At 46.7% G+C, this 19,191-nt stretch overlaps 1 protein-coding gene across 11 annotated transcripts in view; it reads left to right on the forward strand.

The window, feature by feature from the left end:
• Nucleotides 1-19,191, forward strand: part of AGAP1 (ArfGAP with GTPase domain, ankyrin repeat and PH domain 1) — a 335,965-nt gene that overhangs the window by 282,167 nt on the left and 34,607 nt on the right. For all 11 annotated transcript variants that reach the window (XM_064719066.1, XM_064719067.1, XM_064719070.1 and 8 more), the window contains 3 exons: nucleotides 4,353-4,507; nucleotides 6,578-6,668; nucleotides 13,136-13,358. In XM_064719066.1, coding sequence (XP_064575136.1) covers nucleotides 4,353-4,507; nucleotides 6,578-6,668; nucleotides 13,136-13,358 — 469 coding nt within the window. The remainder of the gene's footprint in view (nucleotides 1-4,352; nucleotides 4,508-6,577; nucleotides 6,669-13,135; nucleotides 13,359-19,191) is intronic.

Consider the following 19,191-nt stretch of genomic DNA (forward strand, 5'->3'; position numbering starts at 1 on the left):
GCTTGGCTGGGATTCAGGCTGCAACCTCAGCTCTTGAAGGTGCTTCAGGAGCATTTGAAACACACCCTCGAGGGGTTCTGGTGCTGCACTTGACTTCTTCTTGCTGGGAAGTGTGTCCTGTGTGAGTGGCACCACCCTCCAGATGTGCATGATGAGTTGCTGTTAATTAGCAGCAGCACCAGCATCCTCTGCTGTCAGGCAGCTGTGCTGGGCAGAGATACAAATGCACAGCCTGGTGGGCCTGGAAGCCAGAAAATCCAGTCTTATTCTGGCAAAATCCTCATAAATGCCTCTTAGATATACCTTCAAATGTATTTATTTAAAAGGCAGCTTTCAGGATGGGTGTGATTCCTGCACAGCAGAAAGGAGCCCTTGCCTTGCTGAAAGGTTGGACCAGGTGATCCTTGAGGTCCCTCCCAACCTGATCTCCTAGGATTTTGTGACTTGGAATTGTGCCCCTCCCAATTGGTGGTGCAAGGTGTTATTTATGCAGTTCTTAGTAGTGAGAGTAAAATAGGAGGGGAGTGGGGATGGAGACCAAGTGATTTGTGCACATTATTCAGAGGCACTCCTGAGACACCATGAGGTGTGAGTGCTCCTGGACATGTGTTTTCCCTGCATTCCACAGACTAAAAATGGAGCTCTCTGGAAAAAGTTATGGAGTAATTGTATCCTGTGGTAATTTTCAGTGTGGGTTTCTCAGCCTGATCCCAGTCCCACATCACAAACACATGGCATGGGGAAGGCAGGGGGGCCATGCCCTGCACGTTTGTTTTTCCTTCCACAATCCATTGCTGCTGAGAAATTTTATCTCTCTGTTTTCCAGAAGTGGGTGGGCTGTGGCAGTGTCTGGGTTTTTGGCAGAGCAAAATAAATTGTGAACTTGGGTGTGAAAAGATGATGGTGAGAAGTGTCCCTGGAACCCCAGAATGATTTGATTTGCAAGGGACCTTAAAGCCCATCCCATTCCACCCCTGTTATGAGCAGGGACACCTTCCACCATCCCAGGCTGCTCCAAGCCCTGTCCAACCTGGCCTGGAACATTTCCAAGGATGGAGCAGCCACATCTGGGCACCCTAAAATTCACTGATTCCATGTGGGCTTCCACTAAAAGAAAAACTCCCTTGTGCTTTTCCCTCCATATCATCACAATCTCACAGTTTTGGCTCATTTCCCATCCCAGCCACCTTTCTCTCTTCAAAAAAAAAGGCAAAACAAACAACAACAGCATTTTAGACATCTCCTGTTGATAATAACTTCCAAATGGAAGTCAGTGGCAGCTGGTTCTTCACACTTTAACCCTTCCTCTGCTGCCCTTCCAGGAAATAATTGATGACTGATTGGCCCATTAACCTTTTTTTCTTTAAAAAAAAAAAAAGTTTGACAGCCTGGACTTGTGTAATGAGGAGGGATTCCTGGTGAAATCAGGCTGATGGCTGAGTTGCTTGCCCCTGAGGATGCAAAATTAGCCCCGTGGGACCTCGTCTGCATAGAAACTGGACACAATTAGTGTAATATCCGGTGTTATTAATGTAGTTTGGAGTAATTGGGCAGGTTGATTTCGACAGGTTGATGGTGCTAAAATACTATTATAGTGGACCTTTCCATGAATAACTGTTAAACATGGAAAACTGTTTAATAAAATTTTGTGATTGGGCTCACAGGGATTTAAATAGCACAAGCTATAATTTGGCTGAAGAGTAAAAAGTGAACAACTTCATCCTCCTGCCTGGATTTTCCTGTTCCTGTGTGCTGTGCTTAAGGACATACAGGAACAGGTTTGTTCCTTGTCTTCTGAAGGAATTGCCCTGGGGCTGATGTGGAGCAGGCACTGCTGCTTTGTTTCACAGTTGAGCTTGGGGGGAAAAAATAAAATACTGGTGTGATTAAGCAGAAAAAATTAAGGAGGATGCCTTCAACCAGCACAGCTTTTTGGGAGTAAATCTGAAGCTTCAGTGGATATAGAATCATGGAATTATTAAGGTTAGAAAATACCTACAAAATCATCAAGTGCAGCAGTTAATCCAGCACTGCCATGTTCACCACTAATCCATGTCCCCAAGTGTCACATTTACAAATTTTTTTAAGACTCCAAACCTCCCTGGACAGTTCCAATCCCCGAGCACCCTTTCCATGCAGAAATTCCTGCTGTGCCCACCCTGAGGCTGCCCTGGCCCAGCCTGAGGCCGTTCCCTCTGCTCCTGTCCCTGTCCCCCCCGGCTGTCCCCTCCTGTCAGGAGCTGTGCAGAGCCACAAGGGCCCCCTGAGCCTCCTTTGCTCCAGGCTGAGCCCCTGCCCAGCTCCCTCAGCCCCTCCTGGGGCTCCAGACCCTTCCCAGCTCTGTTTTCTTCTCTGGACCTCAAAATGTCCTTCCAGCCCCACCTGAAAAGGTGCAGCAGCTCACCTGGGCTTATTTCTCCTGGGCAAACCAGCTCCAAGTGTGTGATCAGCATCATTAAAGAGGAGATCAGAGGAGGTAGTGGTGCTGCAGAGACCTTAACTCCTGTGTTCTCCTCCTGTGTTGTGCACAGGGCTGAATGTGACTTCATTTTTTGTGGAGTAGTTCCTCTTGGATCTTCCTCAGGAAACCCTGAAAGCTCTGCTTGACAAACGAGGCTTTGGCCATGATTAATTCATGGCATTTTGGGTAATGTCTCTACCTGTTTGTCTGGAACAGTGTGCTGCTAAAGTGGAACACTTGTGCATCATTCATCTTTGAGCCAGGTGCATGACATGGAGCTGTGCCAGAGGAGGATTTAGGTTGGATTTTAGGAAAAGGTTCTTCCCCCAGAGGGTGCTGGCACTGCCCAGGCTCCCCAGGGAATGGGCACAGTCCCAGGCTGCCAGAGCTCCAGGAGGGTTTGGACACCACTCCCAGGGATGCACAGGGTGGGATTGTTGGGGGTCTCATCCTTCTGTGTCCCTTCCAACTCTGGACATTCCATGGTTTCTTTTCCCACTTACCCCATGCACCGTTTTCCAGTAAATTAACTGGACCTTCAGGTACCTCCCTGCACCTGCAAATGGCATTCAGACATTCAGCCATCCTTACAGCATGACATGGAGCTTATCCAAGAAAAGCCCTTGTCCCCAGCTTGGGAACACAGCTGCCAGCAGTGCTGTCCTTAACTCTGCTGCTGGATTTGTCCCTGATCTTTGCATGTTTATGGATGATGAGGGAACACAGTAGTGCCATGGCTCTGAATATATAATCAGTCATTATCAGACAAAATGTTCTTTCAGAATCTCGTTAGGGCTGATGTTCACCAGAATTTTGTGCTCTATTATTCTTTTCCTTTCATGCTTCGTGCCAGCCTGCCCCAATTGCACTTTACTCTGTTTCAGATTCCTTGATATTTTTTTTTAATTTGGCATTGGTGTCCCACGTGTAGGTGGGGTGTGTGTCCATTTATTTCAGTGCTGCTGGTATTTCCATGTGCTGCTCCTCTGGCCTGAATACTTGTCCTCCTCCTCCAGCAGCCCTAAGGATATTTCACTGACCCTCTCTCCTGGCTTCTCAGATCATTTTCTCATCTCCCATGTCAGATGTGGATGTTGAATAGGTTGAACTGATTTTAATCCTGTATTATAGTCCAGTAATTATTATTATTATTATCCCGGTATTTATGCTGTAGAGGAGAAAATGTCCACATCTGCTTTAATATATCTGTGCTTGTAAAAACTGCTTGAAAGAGGAGGGTAAATTGTTACATTTTCTGTATTGTCAGCTCTTTGTGGTCCATTCATCTTTTATTTTGTGGCACCCTTTGATTTTTACATTATGCAGCTTTTAGCACCTCAGGTTTAAATCTGAATGATGCTTGTTGGCCACTTTATGTTTGATTAAGGCACAGACTCGATTCCAAGCTCACAAACACAGGCACTGAGTATTTACCCAAACCACTGCTTTACCTGCCCAGCATTTGGACACAAAAGAGTGGATCCTGGTTGTTTCCTGGTGCACTGTGCAGGGCCCAGACCTGCACTTACAGGATTTGCACAATCCCAGAATAGTTTGGATTGGAAGGGACCTTCAAAATTATCCAGTGCCACCCCTGCCATGGGCAGGGACACCATCCACTGTCCCAGGTTGATCCAAACCCCATCTAAGCTGGCCTTGGGCACTGCCAGGGATCCAGGGGCAGCCACAGCTGCTCTGGGCACCTGTGCCAGGGCCTGAGCACCCTCACAGGGGAGAATTTCTCCCCAGTATCTCATCCAAATCTACCCTCCTTCAGCTTAAAACCATTGAGTAGCACAAGTTCTTACCAACCAAGATTCTTTTCACTGTCCTTAACTTAATCTTTTCTTCCTGTTGCATTTAGTTTTTTCTTTTTTGTTTTTTTTTCCAGAGCAAGAAGAGAACTTTGAGTTTATCATTGTCTCTCTCACGGGCCAGACTTGGCACTTTGAAGCAACCACCTACGAAGAGAGGGACGCGTGGGTCCAAGCCATAGAGAGCCAGATCCTGGCCAGTTTACAGTCCTGTGAGAGCAGCAAGAACAAGGTATGGGGCACAGAGCAGTGCTGGCAATGAGCCATGGGTCAGGGGAGCATTAGGATGACAGCAAATTCTGGATTTTAAGCCCTTACCCCTTGAGCTGTGTGTGCTCCCCCCACAGCTGAGCAGGGTCAGAGCTCTCTGAGGGAACAATGTGGCCTGGGAGGAGCAGCTTTCCCCCTTGGAGTGCTTTCCTTTGATGACAGAAGGAATCTGCTCACCTTTCCTGTCAAAACAAATGTTTAGAATCTGAGATGTCTTCAGCCAATGCTCATTTTGAGAGAAGTTGTGTGTCTTGAGGGCAGTTGTCTGTAAACACTTCAGAGGAGAGAGCAAGGTGCTGAGTGGTGATTGAGGGACAGAAATGGCCAATGATTGTTGATCATTTCAGTCCACAACTGTAGATCCTTTAATATTACCCACCTAACAGTTGTCTTTCATGATTTTATACTGCAAGGGAGACTAATTTTTAAATGAATGCCTGCCTTCATTGCCCTGGTGTGACAGACTGGATCAAACACCAGTAATTACCATCATCATAACACAATTTACTTCCCATTTTGTGTTTAAAAATGGGTTTTTTCCAACATATATTCCTGAGATGGAGGAAAATCACAGCTTACAGGTTTCTTGCTTAGCATGGGTTCACACATTCTGAAATGAATGTGTTATTAAGAGCACAGAAGGGGAAGTTTGTACATTAACACCTACATAAAAAGATGAATACAAAAGGATAGAGAGTGGCTGGGCAATGGCTCAGAGAGGTTTTTCTCACTGGATTCCCAAAGCATGTCAGAAGAACTGGCTGGAACAGCAAAGAGCAGTTGGGTGGACAGGTTTAGCAGGTGTCCCATGGAAGTTGTGTCTCCAGGTGGACATCCACAAGTCCTACTTGGTGTCTTGGTTTGGAAAGACAGGTGTCTGCTCAGGAAGGCAGGAACCTGCCCTGAAATGGAAAATGTGAACCCCCTTCCCCCAAATTGTTGTAATTTTGAAATTAAGGGGCTCTCAGGCAAAGATATGGGAGCAGGGATAACAGTTCTTGATTAGGGAAGGAAAAAAAACCCAAACCAGAGCAGTAATACAAAACAACAGTGACAGAGTGAGAATATGGCCTGACTCCCCGTGTGTCAGGGTGCTGGTAGCAGCCCCATTAAAGGGTGGCTGCAGTCCTCCTGCAGAGACAGGTGTGGTTCTGCTGAAGCAGGGATCCTGTAAAGGGTGGAGTTTTCCTCTGAGATTCAGTGGGGTGTAGATTGGTCTGGTCTTCCTCTGGGAATCCAGTGGGAAAGGTGCTGTGGTGTTCCAACTGACAGATTATATCCAGGAAGGAATGCTTGGCTCCTCCCCCTGGGCGCAGCTTCTCCCAATGGGATGATGGAATTCTATCAGTCATGCAGTGACACTCAATGGCCCATGAACACAAGATATTTCCCCGAGGGAGGACTGGTTTGTGGGAGAGATAAAGAAAACTGCCCCATTAAGAGCAGATAACTGCCCCAGCTCTAACAGATACAGAATAGAATTCACACCCCCAGGCACATCTTGCATTTCCAGCCTAGGACAGTTGGCCAGAGCCAATCTGCCTGCACATCAGGAGAGTCTCCCCCAGCACAGGTCATGGGCAGGTCATCGTGGGGAGCATTTAAAGGGGAGCCACTGGCTGAAATCTGACCTTTGAATGATAAAAAGTTCCAGCCTCTTCTGCAAACCGTCCCTTAGTCTTCATTAGCACGAGCACACACATCAATGAAAGAAATTGATCTTGTAAAATAATATTCTTGTCTCATTTATCTCAAGAAGCAAGCCTACAGTGTGGCTGCTGCTCTTGGGAAGAGCAGGGTTCATTCCCAAGCTCCATTTCCCTCTGTCAGAATCCAGCTGGGGACCCCAAAAGTCTGGGAGGTGCCACAGGAGCACTGTTCCTTGAGAGGCAAATCAAGACTTGAGGTTCCTTGAGTGTATTAATTTGCCCTTGGTGTGAGCTGTGGGGTTGGCTGCTCGCTCAGCTGACAGTGGTGTCATTGGGGTTATTTTGGGTTCCTGCTGCTCACTGGTGTCTCTGGCTCCCCGCAGTCGCGCCTGACCAGCCAGAACGAGGCCATGGCCCTGCAGTCCATCAGGAACATCAGAGGCAACTCCCACTGCGTGGACTGCGAGGCTCAGAGTGAGTACAGCACCTGACTGCCCCTCTGACCCCTTCCCCGTGGCCAGCAGGCCCTGGCAGCACCCAGCCCTGCCTCCCTGGGGGGATACCAGCTCTCTGTTTCTCTGCGTCTGGACTGAAGGCACTCGAGACAGTAATTCCTGTTCGGACTCAAGTGTAAATTATCTCTTATCAGTAAAAATCTCACAACCATGAGTTCAGCAGCTTTTCATCAGAAGGCACAAAATGGCCAACAATCTCTTGTTACAAGGTCTTTTGAAGCTAAACTATTCAATTAGGAATTTACACTTAGATTTTCCCTTTTAACCCAATAACTGATCCCAAAGAGCTGCAATGCAGATTTTTCCACCCAATTACAAAATGCCACCCAAACCCATGGAGAAGGAGGAAGAAACCCAGGATGACACCCTGTGCCCTCCATCTTGCTGCCATCCACAACACACTAAAAATCCCAAAAACCTCAATTTCTCACCAAGTCATACACCTACACTGCTTTCTACAATCTACTTCACATTTTTGTGGATAATAGTCTATCTAGTGTGTCTTCAGGAAACTTTCTCCATGAATGAGGGTCAAAGTCAGTGCTCCCCTGGGGGTCAGGGCACCGCAGAGCAGACAGAGAAATATTCCCGGTGCCCTGGGTTTCCACAGCTCCCTGCTGTGGCATCCCCTCCCTTGTTTGCACTTCTCTGCTTCCTGAAGGATTTGCTTAACCAGACTTGTTTGAACTTAATTTATGCTCAATATCTGCCACATCAAGTGCATCCTGGTTTTTCCCCCTCGTTGTTTCACGTTGAATGTCAGCATTTCTGTAGTTCCCTCCAAAGAAAAGGCAGAAAGTTTGCTGTCTTCCATTTCCCCCCTGTTTTGTGTGGTGAGAGCACACGTGCCATGGTAATATTTTCAAAGAGGTAGAGCTTGATTGCTGCTTTTTTGGTTTGGTTTTTCAGGCTTGCTTGTCAGAAGAAACCAAAGTCATTGCTCATTATATCTGGATACTAGAAAACTGATTTTGGATTTTTTTTTTTCTTCCCCTTTGTGTTTCTTTCCCCCCCTTTTTTTTTTATTTTTTGAAACATATGCTTAGTGTTCAGAAGAGTGTTCTCAGGAATACTTTGAGCTGTGCTTCACCTCACTAACCCCGACTGAGGCCATTATTCTGGTGCTCTTTAGTTCCAGGGGTTTGCAACAAAGCCACAGAAAGGAAGTTCTCCTGCTCTAAAGCAATTAGTTGTAGGAGCTAAAGGACTGAGAACTTGTGCATTTTTATTTCTTTGATATTTGGAAGTCAGAACTTTCCTTGCGATTTTGACACATGCTTAAAATGGAAAAATATTCGCTTACTTTTCTTCAGGTGTGATTTTTATTTTTAAAGATTGGCTGCTCGGGATTCTGACTCCTGGTCTCAGCCATTCTGACCCCCCCAGTGTAAAAAGAACATTTGTACACAAGTGCAAGTGCTTTTGCACCAATAATTTGGTCCCTGCTTTCACTCTAAGTGATCCAGCACGAGCTAAACCAGGGAAAAGCTTGGTTTGGGTGGTGTTTTAGCACCTGGAGCCCAAAGCAAGTCTTATTTATTGGTGTGCTTCCATAGTGACCTGGCAGCCATTGAGATTTGCCCCAGAGCTCTGATGCAGCTGAGGAGGAAAAAGGCAGGAAGGGTGTGTGCTGTGGGTGAGGAGGGGGTCTGGGAGTGACCTGCATGGATATTTAGCTCATTCATGGATATTTAGCTCATTTGAAGTACTCACTGCTGCCTCTGAGCAGCCCATGGGGTGTGTGGTGCTGGGTCCTGCTCCACTGGGGGTGGCATTTTCCTAGCCTTGATAACTAGATATTTATTTATAAAATACACAAATATATATTTTTTTTTAATGGGAGGTTATATATCCATAAGATGCAATCCCTTCAGTGCAGACAGCTTTCACACCCAACATCCTTCTGATCCACCTCAGCCCTACCCACACTCCACACTCCTAGCCTTGCTAACTGCATATTTACATATAAAATATACAAATATATTTTATTTATATATATTTATGGGAGGCTATATTATGTATCTGTAAGATGCAATCCCTTCAGTGCAGACAACTTCTACAACATCCTTTTGATCCACCCCAGCCCTGTCCAGAATCCACACTCCTAGCCTTGCTAACTAGATATTTATATATAAAATGCGCAATTATATTCTATTTTTATATATGTATTTATGGGAGGTTATATTATATATCTATAAGGTGCAATTTCTTCAGTGCAGACAACTTCCACACCCAAAACATCTTTCTGATCCACCTCAGCTCTACCCAGACTCCACACTGCTAGCCTTGCTAACTAGATACTTATTTATAAAATATACAAACATATTTATTTATTTATTTATTTATTTGATGTTATATTATATATCCATAAGATGCAATCCCTTCAGTGCAGACAATTTCCACAACATCCTTCTGATCCACCTCAGCCCTACCCAGACTCCACACTCCTAGCCTTGCTAACTAGATATTTATATATAAAATATACAATTATATTTATATATATATATATATATTTATGGGTGTTATATTGTATACTCATAAGATGCAATCCCTTCAGTGCAGACAATCTCCACAGCCCTTCTGATCCACCTCAGCCGTACCCAGACTGTCCCCAAGGCTGGTGTTTCTCTCCCCAGCCATGCACAGATCCCAGGATTTATGCAGCCAGGATGGATGCTTCATCAAGAAAATGCTTGCACAAGAAAACAGCATATTTTTTTACCCTTTTTGGGTTTTTTTTCCCCCCACCCAATCTGGTTCTCAGCCAGTTTGCTCATGGGTCAAGCTGGCCCCGGTGCCGGGTGCCAGCAGCGGGGATGTGCCAGGAGCTCATTGCTGGGAGAGGGCAGAGTGGGACAGCCCATTCTGGCAACACTCTGTCATGTGGCTTTTATGGGGGATGATTTTGGAATGTCAGCTGGACCTGTTTGTATTCTCACTGGTGATTTATACCCTCTTTGACTCCTCTTGCTGTTTGACCTTCCTGATTTTAAGGCCGCTGTCGTTCCTTCGGAAAAATGTGAGATATTTCCAAAGCTGTGGATCTTAAAGTGTAAACACACACACAGAGGAGGTGAACCTCAGCCTGCTGCTTTTTCTGCAGGGCTTTGCTTTATTCCCTTGCCTTCCTTGCTGCCTGGCCTGGGCAGGTCCTTATCCCAGAGCATTTAACATGACAAACCCCAGCACTCCGTGGAAGCCCCACGTTGTTTGCATCTCCACAGAGCCAGATGTTTGGGGGCACAGGAGTGTGAGGTGTTGCCACCCCCTGATCTATTCAGGAGCCATCAATCTTCCACTTCAGAAGTCTCATTCTCCTTTTTTCTGGAGCTCTTTGCCTTTTGAGCACTTTGTTTCACCAGGGAATTTTGCCTTGTTGGATGTTGATCCAGCAGCTGTGTGCCACCAGCATCCCGGCCCTTTGGCAGCCTCCAGCTAAAGTTATTCAGTATTCTCCTGCCAACATTCCCATCCCAGAGCAACAAAAGAGGCAAAATACTCTTTAGGAGCTGGAGTTTGTGCCCAGGAAATGATTTAATGTTTCAAAAAGAAGCTGGTGCTGCCTTTTCCCAAAGCAGCAGAATCCCGGTACTGACTCTGGAAAAGCCACCCAGGGTGATCCAGTAGTTCAGGCAAACCCAGCTGAATTCTGGATTTGGGCTCAGCAGAGGATAAATAGCAGTCACCTCTTCCAAGATGCCTGGGGAACATGGAACATCAGGTCTTTGCTGTTGTAGAAAACAACAGGGAGGGTTTAAAAACATGGATTCTCATCATGAGCTTTCCATTCCAGGAGTCTGATCACATACTCTGCTGTATTTTGTATTTGAAAGCCAAACACTGAGATAATAATTTGGACAATCTTGTCCTACCCATCACAAAATTCAGTTTTTCATAAAGAATAGGATAAAAAAAAGAATAGGAGAGTTGCAAACTTTTCTCCCCCTTCTGCAGCAGCTGGAGATGCCTTCACCCCTGCTTCTTCTTTCCCTGGCTCTTCTGCTCCTCCTTCCAGCAATTCCTGCTGCTCAGCCCAGGGATATCTCACAGCTGCTGACCTCAGGAAGGTTCAGCTTTTCATCAGAATCCAAAGGGATGAAGGAGACAGTGGGGAGGGGTTATTCCCCTGAGAGAACGTTCACCTCCAAATGGTGAAGCTGATTGAGGTGAGAGTCAGAGTGGGGAAGAATTTTGAGGTGAGCGTTTTTGAGGCTATGAACAGCTGAAAATTGTAATCTGGATGTATTCAGTGGAGCTAAAAAGCTCATTTTTTGTTTGACCAATTCTAAGTAAAGCACCTCTAGCTGCACTGAGTGGGCTTTTTCTTCCTTTTGCTGTCAAACCTTGATGGCCACGCCTGCCCCATGTTTGTGAACATCCTCCAATTCAGAGTTACTCTCACCACCAGCAGGAAAAGGGAGCTGGGTTTGTATCATCTTTAAAGTAAAAAAAAAAAAAAACAACCTTGAATAGTTACAGGTGGAAAGCTGTAACTTGTGGTGTGCATTGGTGATAACAATTTTTATTTCTGTAACAAGTTCAGCCCTTGCCTTGCCTCGTTTGCCACTTTCCCACCCAGCTCTGTGTTGTCAGATTGTTGAAATTGAAAATAATATCTTGCTAGAATTTCATGGAACCTGCTGTTTGTTGTTTTTTTGGGGGACTCCTTCAATCATAGCAGTGCTGGCAACTGAGAGGCTCTTCCAACCCAAACCATTCTGTGTTTAAAGAATTTTTTCAGTACGAGATGCTCTACACGTGCATCAAGTAGAGAGGTGTTTGGGAGGGAGGTCAGGTCCTTAACTCCAGTTCTGTCAGAATAATTGGAATAATGTGAGTTGGTATTCCATTCTCCTGCTTCATTCCGAGTTCATGCCTCTTGGAGCTCATTGCACTTTGGATTTTTGTGAGGATAACCCTGGCCTTTGCAGGTCAGTTTGCAAATTTCAAATTCTTACTTGCTGTCTTCAAATTTATACCAACAAATTGAGATTTTGAGGGGTTTTTAGTGTGTTTCTGGTACACCACTGGTTCCCTCACTGGCAAAACAACAGTGGGGGTATATGAAGAATTATGGAATTGAAAGAGTTTGTTGTGGTTGCTGTACCAAAAGCTTGGGAAGCATGGCAGGAGTTTTGTCTCACCTGATTTTTCGGAGATCTGAAATGTTGTATATTTATAATGTGGATATTAAATTATGTATAATGTAGGACTTGCTATGGACAGGAACTTTGAAACAAAAGATGTGCTTTTCTGCTCAAGTGGCATAAGATAAGGGATTTTTCTTCTTGGTTGCATTTTTAGATTTCAATGGACTCATTGAAAAATGTCAGTCAATGCCTTCAGTGAAATGTGGGACTTCACAATTAAAATTATGAGCTTTCCTTTCCTATTTTTTGTCCAAACATGACATGGGAAAGAACCAGAAAATGTTTTGTTTCCACATATTTTGGCTGCCAGAAATAGCTTTTCAGTTGTGGGTTGCACAAAGTGGAGACAAGTCATTGGATGAATTTTTCACAGCAGAAGGGAACACTGGAAATTCATTTTCTGTCAGGTCCAAATTTTGCTTAGATAGGAACAAGAATTGCCTGCCCTGTTAATTAATCCCCATTTTCCTGCATGGCATTTGGGGTAGTTCTTTGGGATGCACAGAGTGAGGCACGAAAAAAAGATCTGACAGCAGGGGGTTAGGGAAAACCAACCAGAATTCCTTTCATGTAGTAGTCTTCAGTTGCATTTGTTAGGGTGAATGTTTGTTGGAGAGGAGGCAATCCATACAAATCTAGATTTGAATCACACAGGACAGTGGCAAAAGAGCTTTGAACCATGTTGGGAAATGGGATTTCCCATCCTGTGCCAGGTTTGTCCCAGTGTCACCCTGTGTGGGGTTGTTTTGGGTGGGTGCAATCCTTCTGGCTCATGCCCTGGGACCAGGCAATTCCAGGTGGGACATTTCCACCTTGGTGTTTATTATCTCCCTGGTGCTGGAGATGGAAGAAGAGCCAGATGGCAGAGCCACACATAGCTTGAAGGAGTTAGCAGGAGATAATTGTTTCTAGGCTCTGGTTTTTTCTCTTTTTCCCCTTTCTGCTGACTATGAGCAGCTCTGGGTTCCCAGGGAGGGGCTTTTTTCACTGCTCCATCATCCTTTACCCACCCCCATGGTTATATTGCCTCTGTTTCTCCTTTCCCCTGTAACTCATTGGGGTTTTTTGGCTGGAGGTGGAGTGATGCATCCTTTGAGACACCACATCTCATTTTTCTGTACCCCTTGAATCGTTGGCATCCCCACTGACCCGGGACGACCTCCCAGCTGCTCTTTAGGACAAAACACCTCCAGAACCAAAACCTTCATGCACAACCACAGCTGGGAAGTCCTGTGGGATGTTCCCTTGTCCTAACTGCTGTGTCCTTGCCCTGCAGACCCCGACTGGGCCAGCCTCAACCTGGGAGCCCTCATCTGCATCGAATGCTCAGGTATCCACCGCAACCTCGGCACGCACCTGTCCCGCGTGCGCTCCCTGGACCTGGACGACTGGCCCATCGAGCTCATCAAGGTCATGTCAGCCATTGGCAACGAGCTGGCCAACAGCGTGTGGGAGGAGAACAGCCAAGGCCACGTGAAGCCTTCCCCAGACTCCACCAGGTGGGTCCGTGCTCGCCGCGCCTCGCCCGGCGCACAACGCCACCGCCGCCGCTTCGGAGTTCTCCCTTGTGGGAAAGTCATGGTTTATAACCTCACATTGTGTATAACCTCTCCTTGTTTATAACCTCACATTGTGTATAACCTCACATTGTTTATAGCCTCCCTGTGTGCCCAGGAAGAACGTGTGTCAAAGTGGGAGGTGGCAAAAGTTGAGTGACCTCGTTGCTTTCTCGCTCTTGTGAAAGTTCGCTCGGCAGCTCTGCAGTTTTGTGTTCAGTGGGAGATGGGAACCTCCCACCTGCTTCTTCCTCCATCCAAATTGTCCTGTCATGGGCTCCTTTGTCTCAGTGGGCCACCAAGTTCCTGCCTTTTGGCCTGTCAGTTTGTCATTAACAACGTTCCTTCAGAGTGTCAGGGGATTTGTACCTGGCTGTCAGGTCTTTGCTTCTGCTCAGGGCTGTTCCAAGTCCTGCTGGCCATGTGTGGTGTTTTCAGGGTCTCCCATGGCAGGAAGGAAAGATGAATTTGATTCTATGTTCTTAGAAGGCTGATTTATTATTTTATTATATTATATTGTATTAAATAATACTATACTAAACTATACTAAAGGATACAGACAGAAGGCTTAACAAGATAATGAAAAACCTGTGACTCTCCAGAGTCCTGACACAGCCTGACAGTGATTGGTCATTAAGTTAAAACAATTCACCTGTTGGATAAACAATCTCCAACCACATTCCAAAGCAGCAAAACACAGGAGAAGCAAATGAGATAATTATTGTTTTCCTTTTTCTCTGAGGCTTCTCAGCTTCCCAGGACTGGGAAATCCTGGCGAAGGGATTTTTCCAGAAAATATGACGGTGACAGCCATGGACTTGTTGACTTTTTTTGTGTGTGATTTATGTGAAACCATGAGCTGCTGGGGGGGTGTCTCCTTTGAGAACAGCTCTTTACCTGCCTCTCATATCCCACACAGTGACAATCTTCCTGTGAGGTGCTGTCCTACCTAAAACTGGGGGGTTTTATGCTGAATTAATCTGATCAGTATCAGAGACAAATGTTTTAAGAATACTTATTCCAGTTTTGGACCAGGTGGAAGGATCACTGTGCCTGGGCCAGCTCCTGCAGCAGAAGGCCGGGTTTGTGCTGTTGAGTGTAGAAAAGTCAACTGTTCCTTCTTGCATTATTTCGTTAGCCCTGAAAAATGAATTTGTGGTGCCACCTTTGGTTCATCTTCGAGAATGAAGCCACTGCATTAATCAGGCTGCTTAGATGCATGGCTGTGCATCTAAAAGTGCTCAGGGAGCCCCAAAGAGAGGTTTTGTTCAGGCAGAAATGGGGTGGCTGCTCTGTACCTGTGTATTGTTGGGCACAATGATTTCATCAGGTAGATTGAAATGAACTTTCAGTCGTTGCTACCACTTCAGTACAGAGATTTTATATTCTTGCACCTCACAAAGATATGTTGCTCCTTACTGCTGAGTGAGTGGTTCTAAACAGCTGAAAGGAAAATGCTTGCACTCAATTGGAATGCTATTAAAAAAAAGAAAAATCACTTTATTTCAGTAGTCATATAATAATCATCAGGAAAAATCCAAAATCCATGTGACTGTGATGAAAAGAGCACCATCCATTTCAATTAATAATTCACTCAGGATTGAATTTTACTTCTAGAAAATCAACTATTTTTCTCTTAATATTTCATACACAGGGCTTATTTTAATTCTCCCACTTTGCTTCTGTGCATCTTCATGGTTATATTCAGCTGATTCTGATTGCCACTGATATCACTGCACTTTCTCTCCCGCACTGCAACATTTTTGGACAAAAAGATTCATTTTATAGATAGGATTTTCTAGCTCTGTGTCCAGGTTCATGCTTCTGTGATAGAAGAGGTGCTAGAAAAAGCAGAATTAGGATGATGTGGAAATTCTCCCACAGAGCAATTGCAGTCTTGCTTTGCTGCTCCCATTCCTCTGCTCTTTGCAGCAGGGACTGAAATGCAATTTTTTACATAAATACAAGAGAGTTCTGCTTTTTCCAAGTGTGTGCCTGCTTTTGTGCTTCCCTTTGGGCTCTGCCAGCATCACAATCCTTCTCTACAAGCAATGGTGAGAAAATAAATTCAGGTTCTTCAGGTAGAGGCTCTGCTCCCCATGTTCCCACTGCTGCTTGGAGTTTTGCATGAGGAATTCTATGGGAAGCAGGTGAAATGGCCCTGAAAGGAGGGTTAAATAAATCTTCCTTTTGTTGTTGTGGAGGGACTGAAGGGGGAAGAGGCACCTCCAGGAGAGCTGGAAAGGGGCTGGGGACAAGGCATGGAGGGACAGGACACAGGGAATGGCTCCCACTGCCAGAGGGCAGGGATGGATGGGATATTGGGAATTGGGAATTGTTCCTGTGAGGGTGGGCAGGCCCTGGCACAGGGTGCCCAGAGCAGCCCCTGGATCCCTGGCAGTGCCCAAGACCAGTTTGGAGCACCCTGGGACAGTGGAAGGTGTCCCTGCCATGGCAGGGGTGGCACTGGGTGGTCCTGAAGGGTCCAGCCCAAACCATTCTGGGATTCTGATTCTGTGATGGGCCCTCAGCACACACTTTTAGAGGGGATCAGGTGGGATTCACCTGTTCATGTTGTGTATAAAGCCATCAGTGCAATCCCACAGATTTCTAGGGACACCAAAATAAAAAAGAAGTAGTGAGCTGCTCCACAAATACTGAATTCTTCCGCTGGGAGGCTCAAGGAGTGTTCACAGGCTGGACTAAAAGGAACCTGAAAGTCCTGATGTGGCTTTCAAAGGAGTCCCTTCAGCCTGGGAGAGACTGGCACTGATCACTGTATGCTGGCAGTGGCATCCTGTGTGTTTCTGTGGAGTGGAGGAAAGGATGGAGGGATTCCTGGAGATGGTTTTTGACAGGAGGAATTGCCACGTGGCTGCTCCAGGTCATGGCATAATGAAGGAATCCTACCCAGGAAAATGTCACCAGTATTTCTGAAGGCAGAGCTGTGAGTACAGCTTCCCTTCAGTCATTTTGCACACTCACAAATAAGAGACCAAATTCAAGAGTTATCATGGCCTGCACCTCCCTCATGAGGGACAGCTCCAATCTCTGCTCCCTGTGACAGGGACAGCACCCAGGGAATGGCAGGAGCTGTCTCAGGGGATGTTTAGGTTGGGTTTTAGAGAAAGATTCTTGTCCCAGAGGGTGCTGGGCACTGCCAGGCTCCCCAGGGAATGCTCCCCAGGGAATGCCAGAGCTCCAGGAGGGTTTGGACAATGCTCCCAGGGATGCCCAGGGTGGGATTGTTGGGATTCTGTGCAGGGCCAGGGTTGGATCCATGATCCCTGTGGGTCCCTTCCAGCTCAGGAGATTCTGTGATTAAACCATGTGAAATGCTGCTGTCCTTTTCTGGCCCTCTCAAATGCACTTCAGATTCTTCATCCAAGCAAATCATGGGAAAAGATCGACCTGGACACTTCCTTTGAAGGCCAGAAGGGTTCTGACATGGGAGGGTGTGTAAAATCAAAGCCTGCAGCAAAAGGCATTATCCCTCCTGCGCTGATCAGGAGTATTGCCCAGCTGTATCCTCTGATATTGATATGTTCCAGCTCACATCCAGCTGGAGAGGCAAGCAGCCTGGTCTAGGGGAAGGTGTCCCATGGCAGGGGTGGGATGAGATGGGATTTAGGGCCCATTCCAACCCAAACCATCCTGGCATTCTCCAGGCAGATGTCCAGCTTGTTCAGTGCCCCTGTCAGTGAAAAGCAGCACCCAGGATGGCCTCTGGCACTCACCTGAAGGCTTTGGGGGCACAGGTGTGCTGGGATCCCAAGGAAGTGGCTGAGGCAGGGCTGAGGGCGTTCCTGGGATTTTGGGAGGAAGGAGGAACAAACACGAGCTCCACTGAGCACGGAAAGTTGGGGAAATGGTGGAAAGGCCAAACACTGGAGTGTGAGAGGGAGCAGGGAGCAGCTGGCCCGAGCTGTGGTGTCTGTGGGTCCCTGATTAGGTCAGTAATTGGTTCCAGCAATTACCAGCAGCCCCAGAACACAGCTCCAACTTGGGGAGGCCTGTGACAAATTGGAGCTGACTGCTGCTGAAGGAGTATCGACTTCCCATTCCTAAACAGGGGCATCATTAGTCAAGAAAAGCATCTTTTAATTACTCCCAGCAAGAAAAAAAAAGAGAAAGAGCAAAAAAAAGGAGAAAGATCTTTGGGTATGGATCCTGCAACAACTGCCAGGTTTTTTTGCAAGTGTATTCAATATGAAATTTATTGTCTCTGAGGGGAGGGGGCGAGCAGAGGGAGCCTGCCTGCAGTCCCTCCTTGGGTAATGCGGCTTTAATTTGGAGTGAGAAGTCAAATTAGAGTAAATCAATGTTGCAACAATTAACTGGGGCTGGGGATGGGATCAGGATTTTCCCTCTAATTGCTATTGATACTGTTTGAGCACACTCTCACAGGGCTGCTTTGGAGTGCTGCAGCGCTGGAGGAGCCCTGTGGGGCTGAGCAGCTCTGTGGAGGAATGTTGGAGATGTGGGGAAGCCAGCTTGGGAATTCTTTGCCTGTTGCACTGGGGTGTCCATCCCCTACCAGATATTTGGCTTTTTCTGGACATGCCTCACTTGTTTTGCTTTGTCCTCGTGCTCATGTGGCTTCTGGTTTGCAGACTCATTCGACTTCTCAAGGTGGTGTTGGCCTTTTCCAGAGGAGACAAGCTGCCAGGGGATGGTTGTTTATGTGCTCCCTCACCCTCCTTCCCTGAGCTCCATCTCTGTCCCTCTGGGAGTGTTGGGATGGATGTGCCACCTCCACCTGCCAGGCAAGCTGGGGGAAGGCAGGCTCATATCCAGGCACCATCCCAGCCACACTTCTTGTTCTGCTGCTCAGACAATGCCAAATATCTGCGCTGGCTGCACACAGACAGGGCTCCATGATTCCAGCATCTCCTTGAGAGCATTCACAAGCAGGTGGAATTTCCAACTCCATTAAAACTCTGGTTTTGAATTGAGGGGTGAGTGGGTTGCAGAAGTCCAGGCACAGTTTTAAGCTCTGTAAGTGGGGCTTGGAGCAGCAGTTGTGCTCAGCTCTGTTTGCCCAGCACTCTCTGTTTATCCTGGGTACCAAGGGCTACAGGAAAATCCAGCACTGGCTGAGCTGGGAGCTGGCAGTGCTGGGAATGGACTCTCACCTTCCCAGGGAAGATCCACTTTGATCCTTGCTCATAATGAACTCACTTTAACGGTGTCAGGGACAGCATTCTGCAGCTGCACTGCACTGAGCTGAGTTTTACAGTGCTGCACCAAAGCCTGGCTTGTGCTGCTGGTCACTGGGAGTGACTTGGATGAAAAATACCAAAATGGAAAACAAAAACCCATGCCTTCCATGCAAATATTCATCCTTTTCTTGGTAAAAATGATGAATCCTTCATCACAGATGCAGGGTGAGCCCGGGGAAACGGAGCCCCTCAGATCCCTCTGTGCATCCTGGCCCTTGTAGGGCTGCTGTGTCCCCCTCCTGCTCAGCCCCTGCTCCTTTTGGCCAGCAGTTTGTGCTGCTGCTGCTCCTGATTCCTGGCACGGGGAATGGATGGGGCCTCTGGGGGAGCACAGGTACCTCTCCAGCGCTGATTATCAGCTCTGGCTCCGTGGCAGATCTTGGCCTGATGAGGTCAGTGTTTTGTGCCTTTTCAGTGCTCCTCCACGCCTGACACCTTTCCAGTTCCAGGGCTGGGGGAAGGGGGTTTTTAAAAATAAATTAAAAAAAAAAAAAAAAGAAAGAAGAAGGAAAAAAAAAGATTTTATTGTGAAGGGCTGACCAGAACCCATCTGC

Source organism: Zonotrichia leucophrys, chromosome 7, assembly GCF_028769735.1.
Source record: "Zonotrichia leucophrys gambelii isolate GWCS_2022_RI chromosome 7, RI_Zleu_2.0, whole genome shotgun sequence".
Lineage (NCBI taxonomy): Eukaryota > Metazoa > Chordata > Aves > Passeriformes > Passerellidae > Zonotrichia > Zonotrichia leucophrys.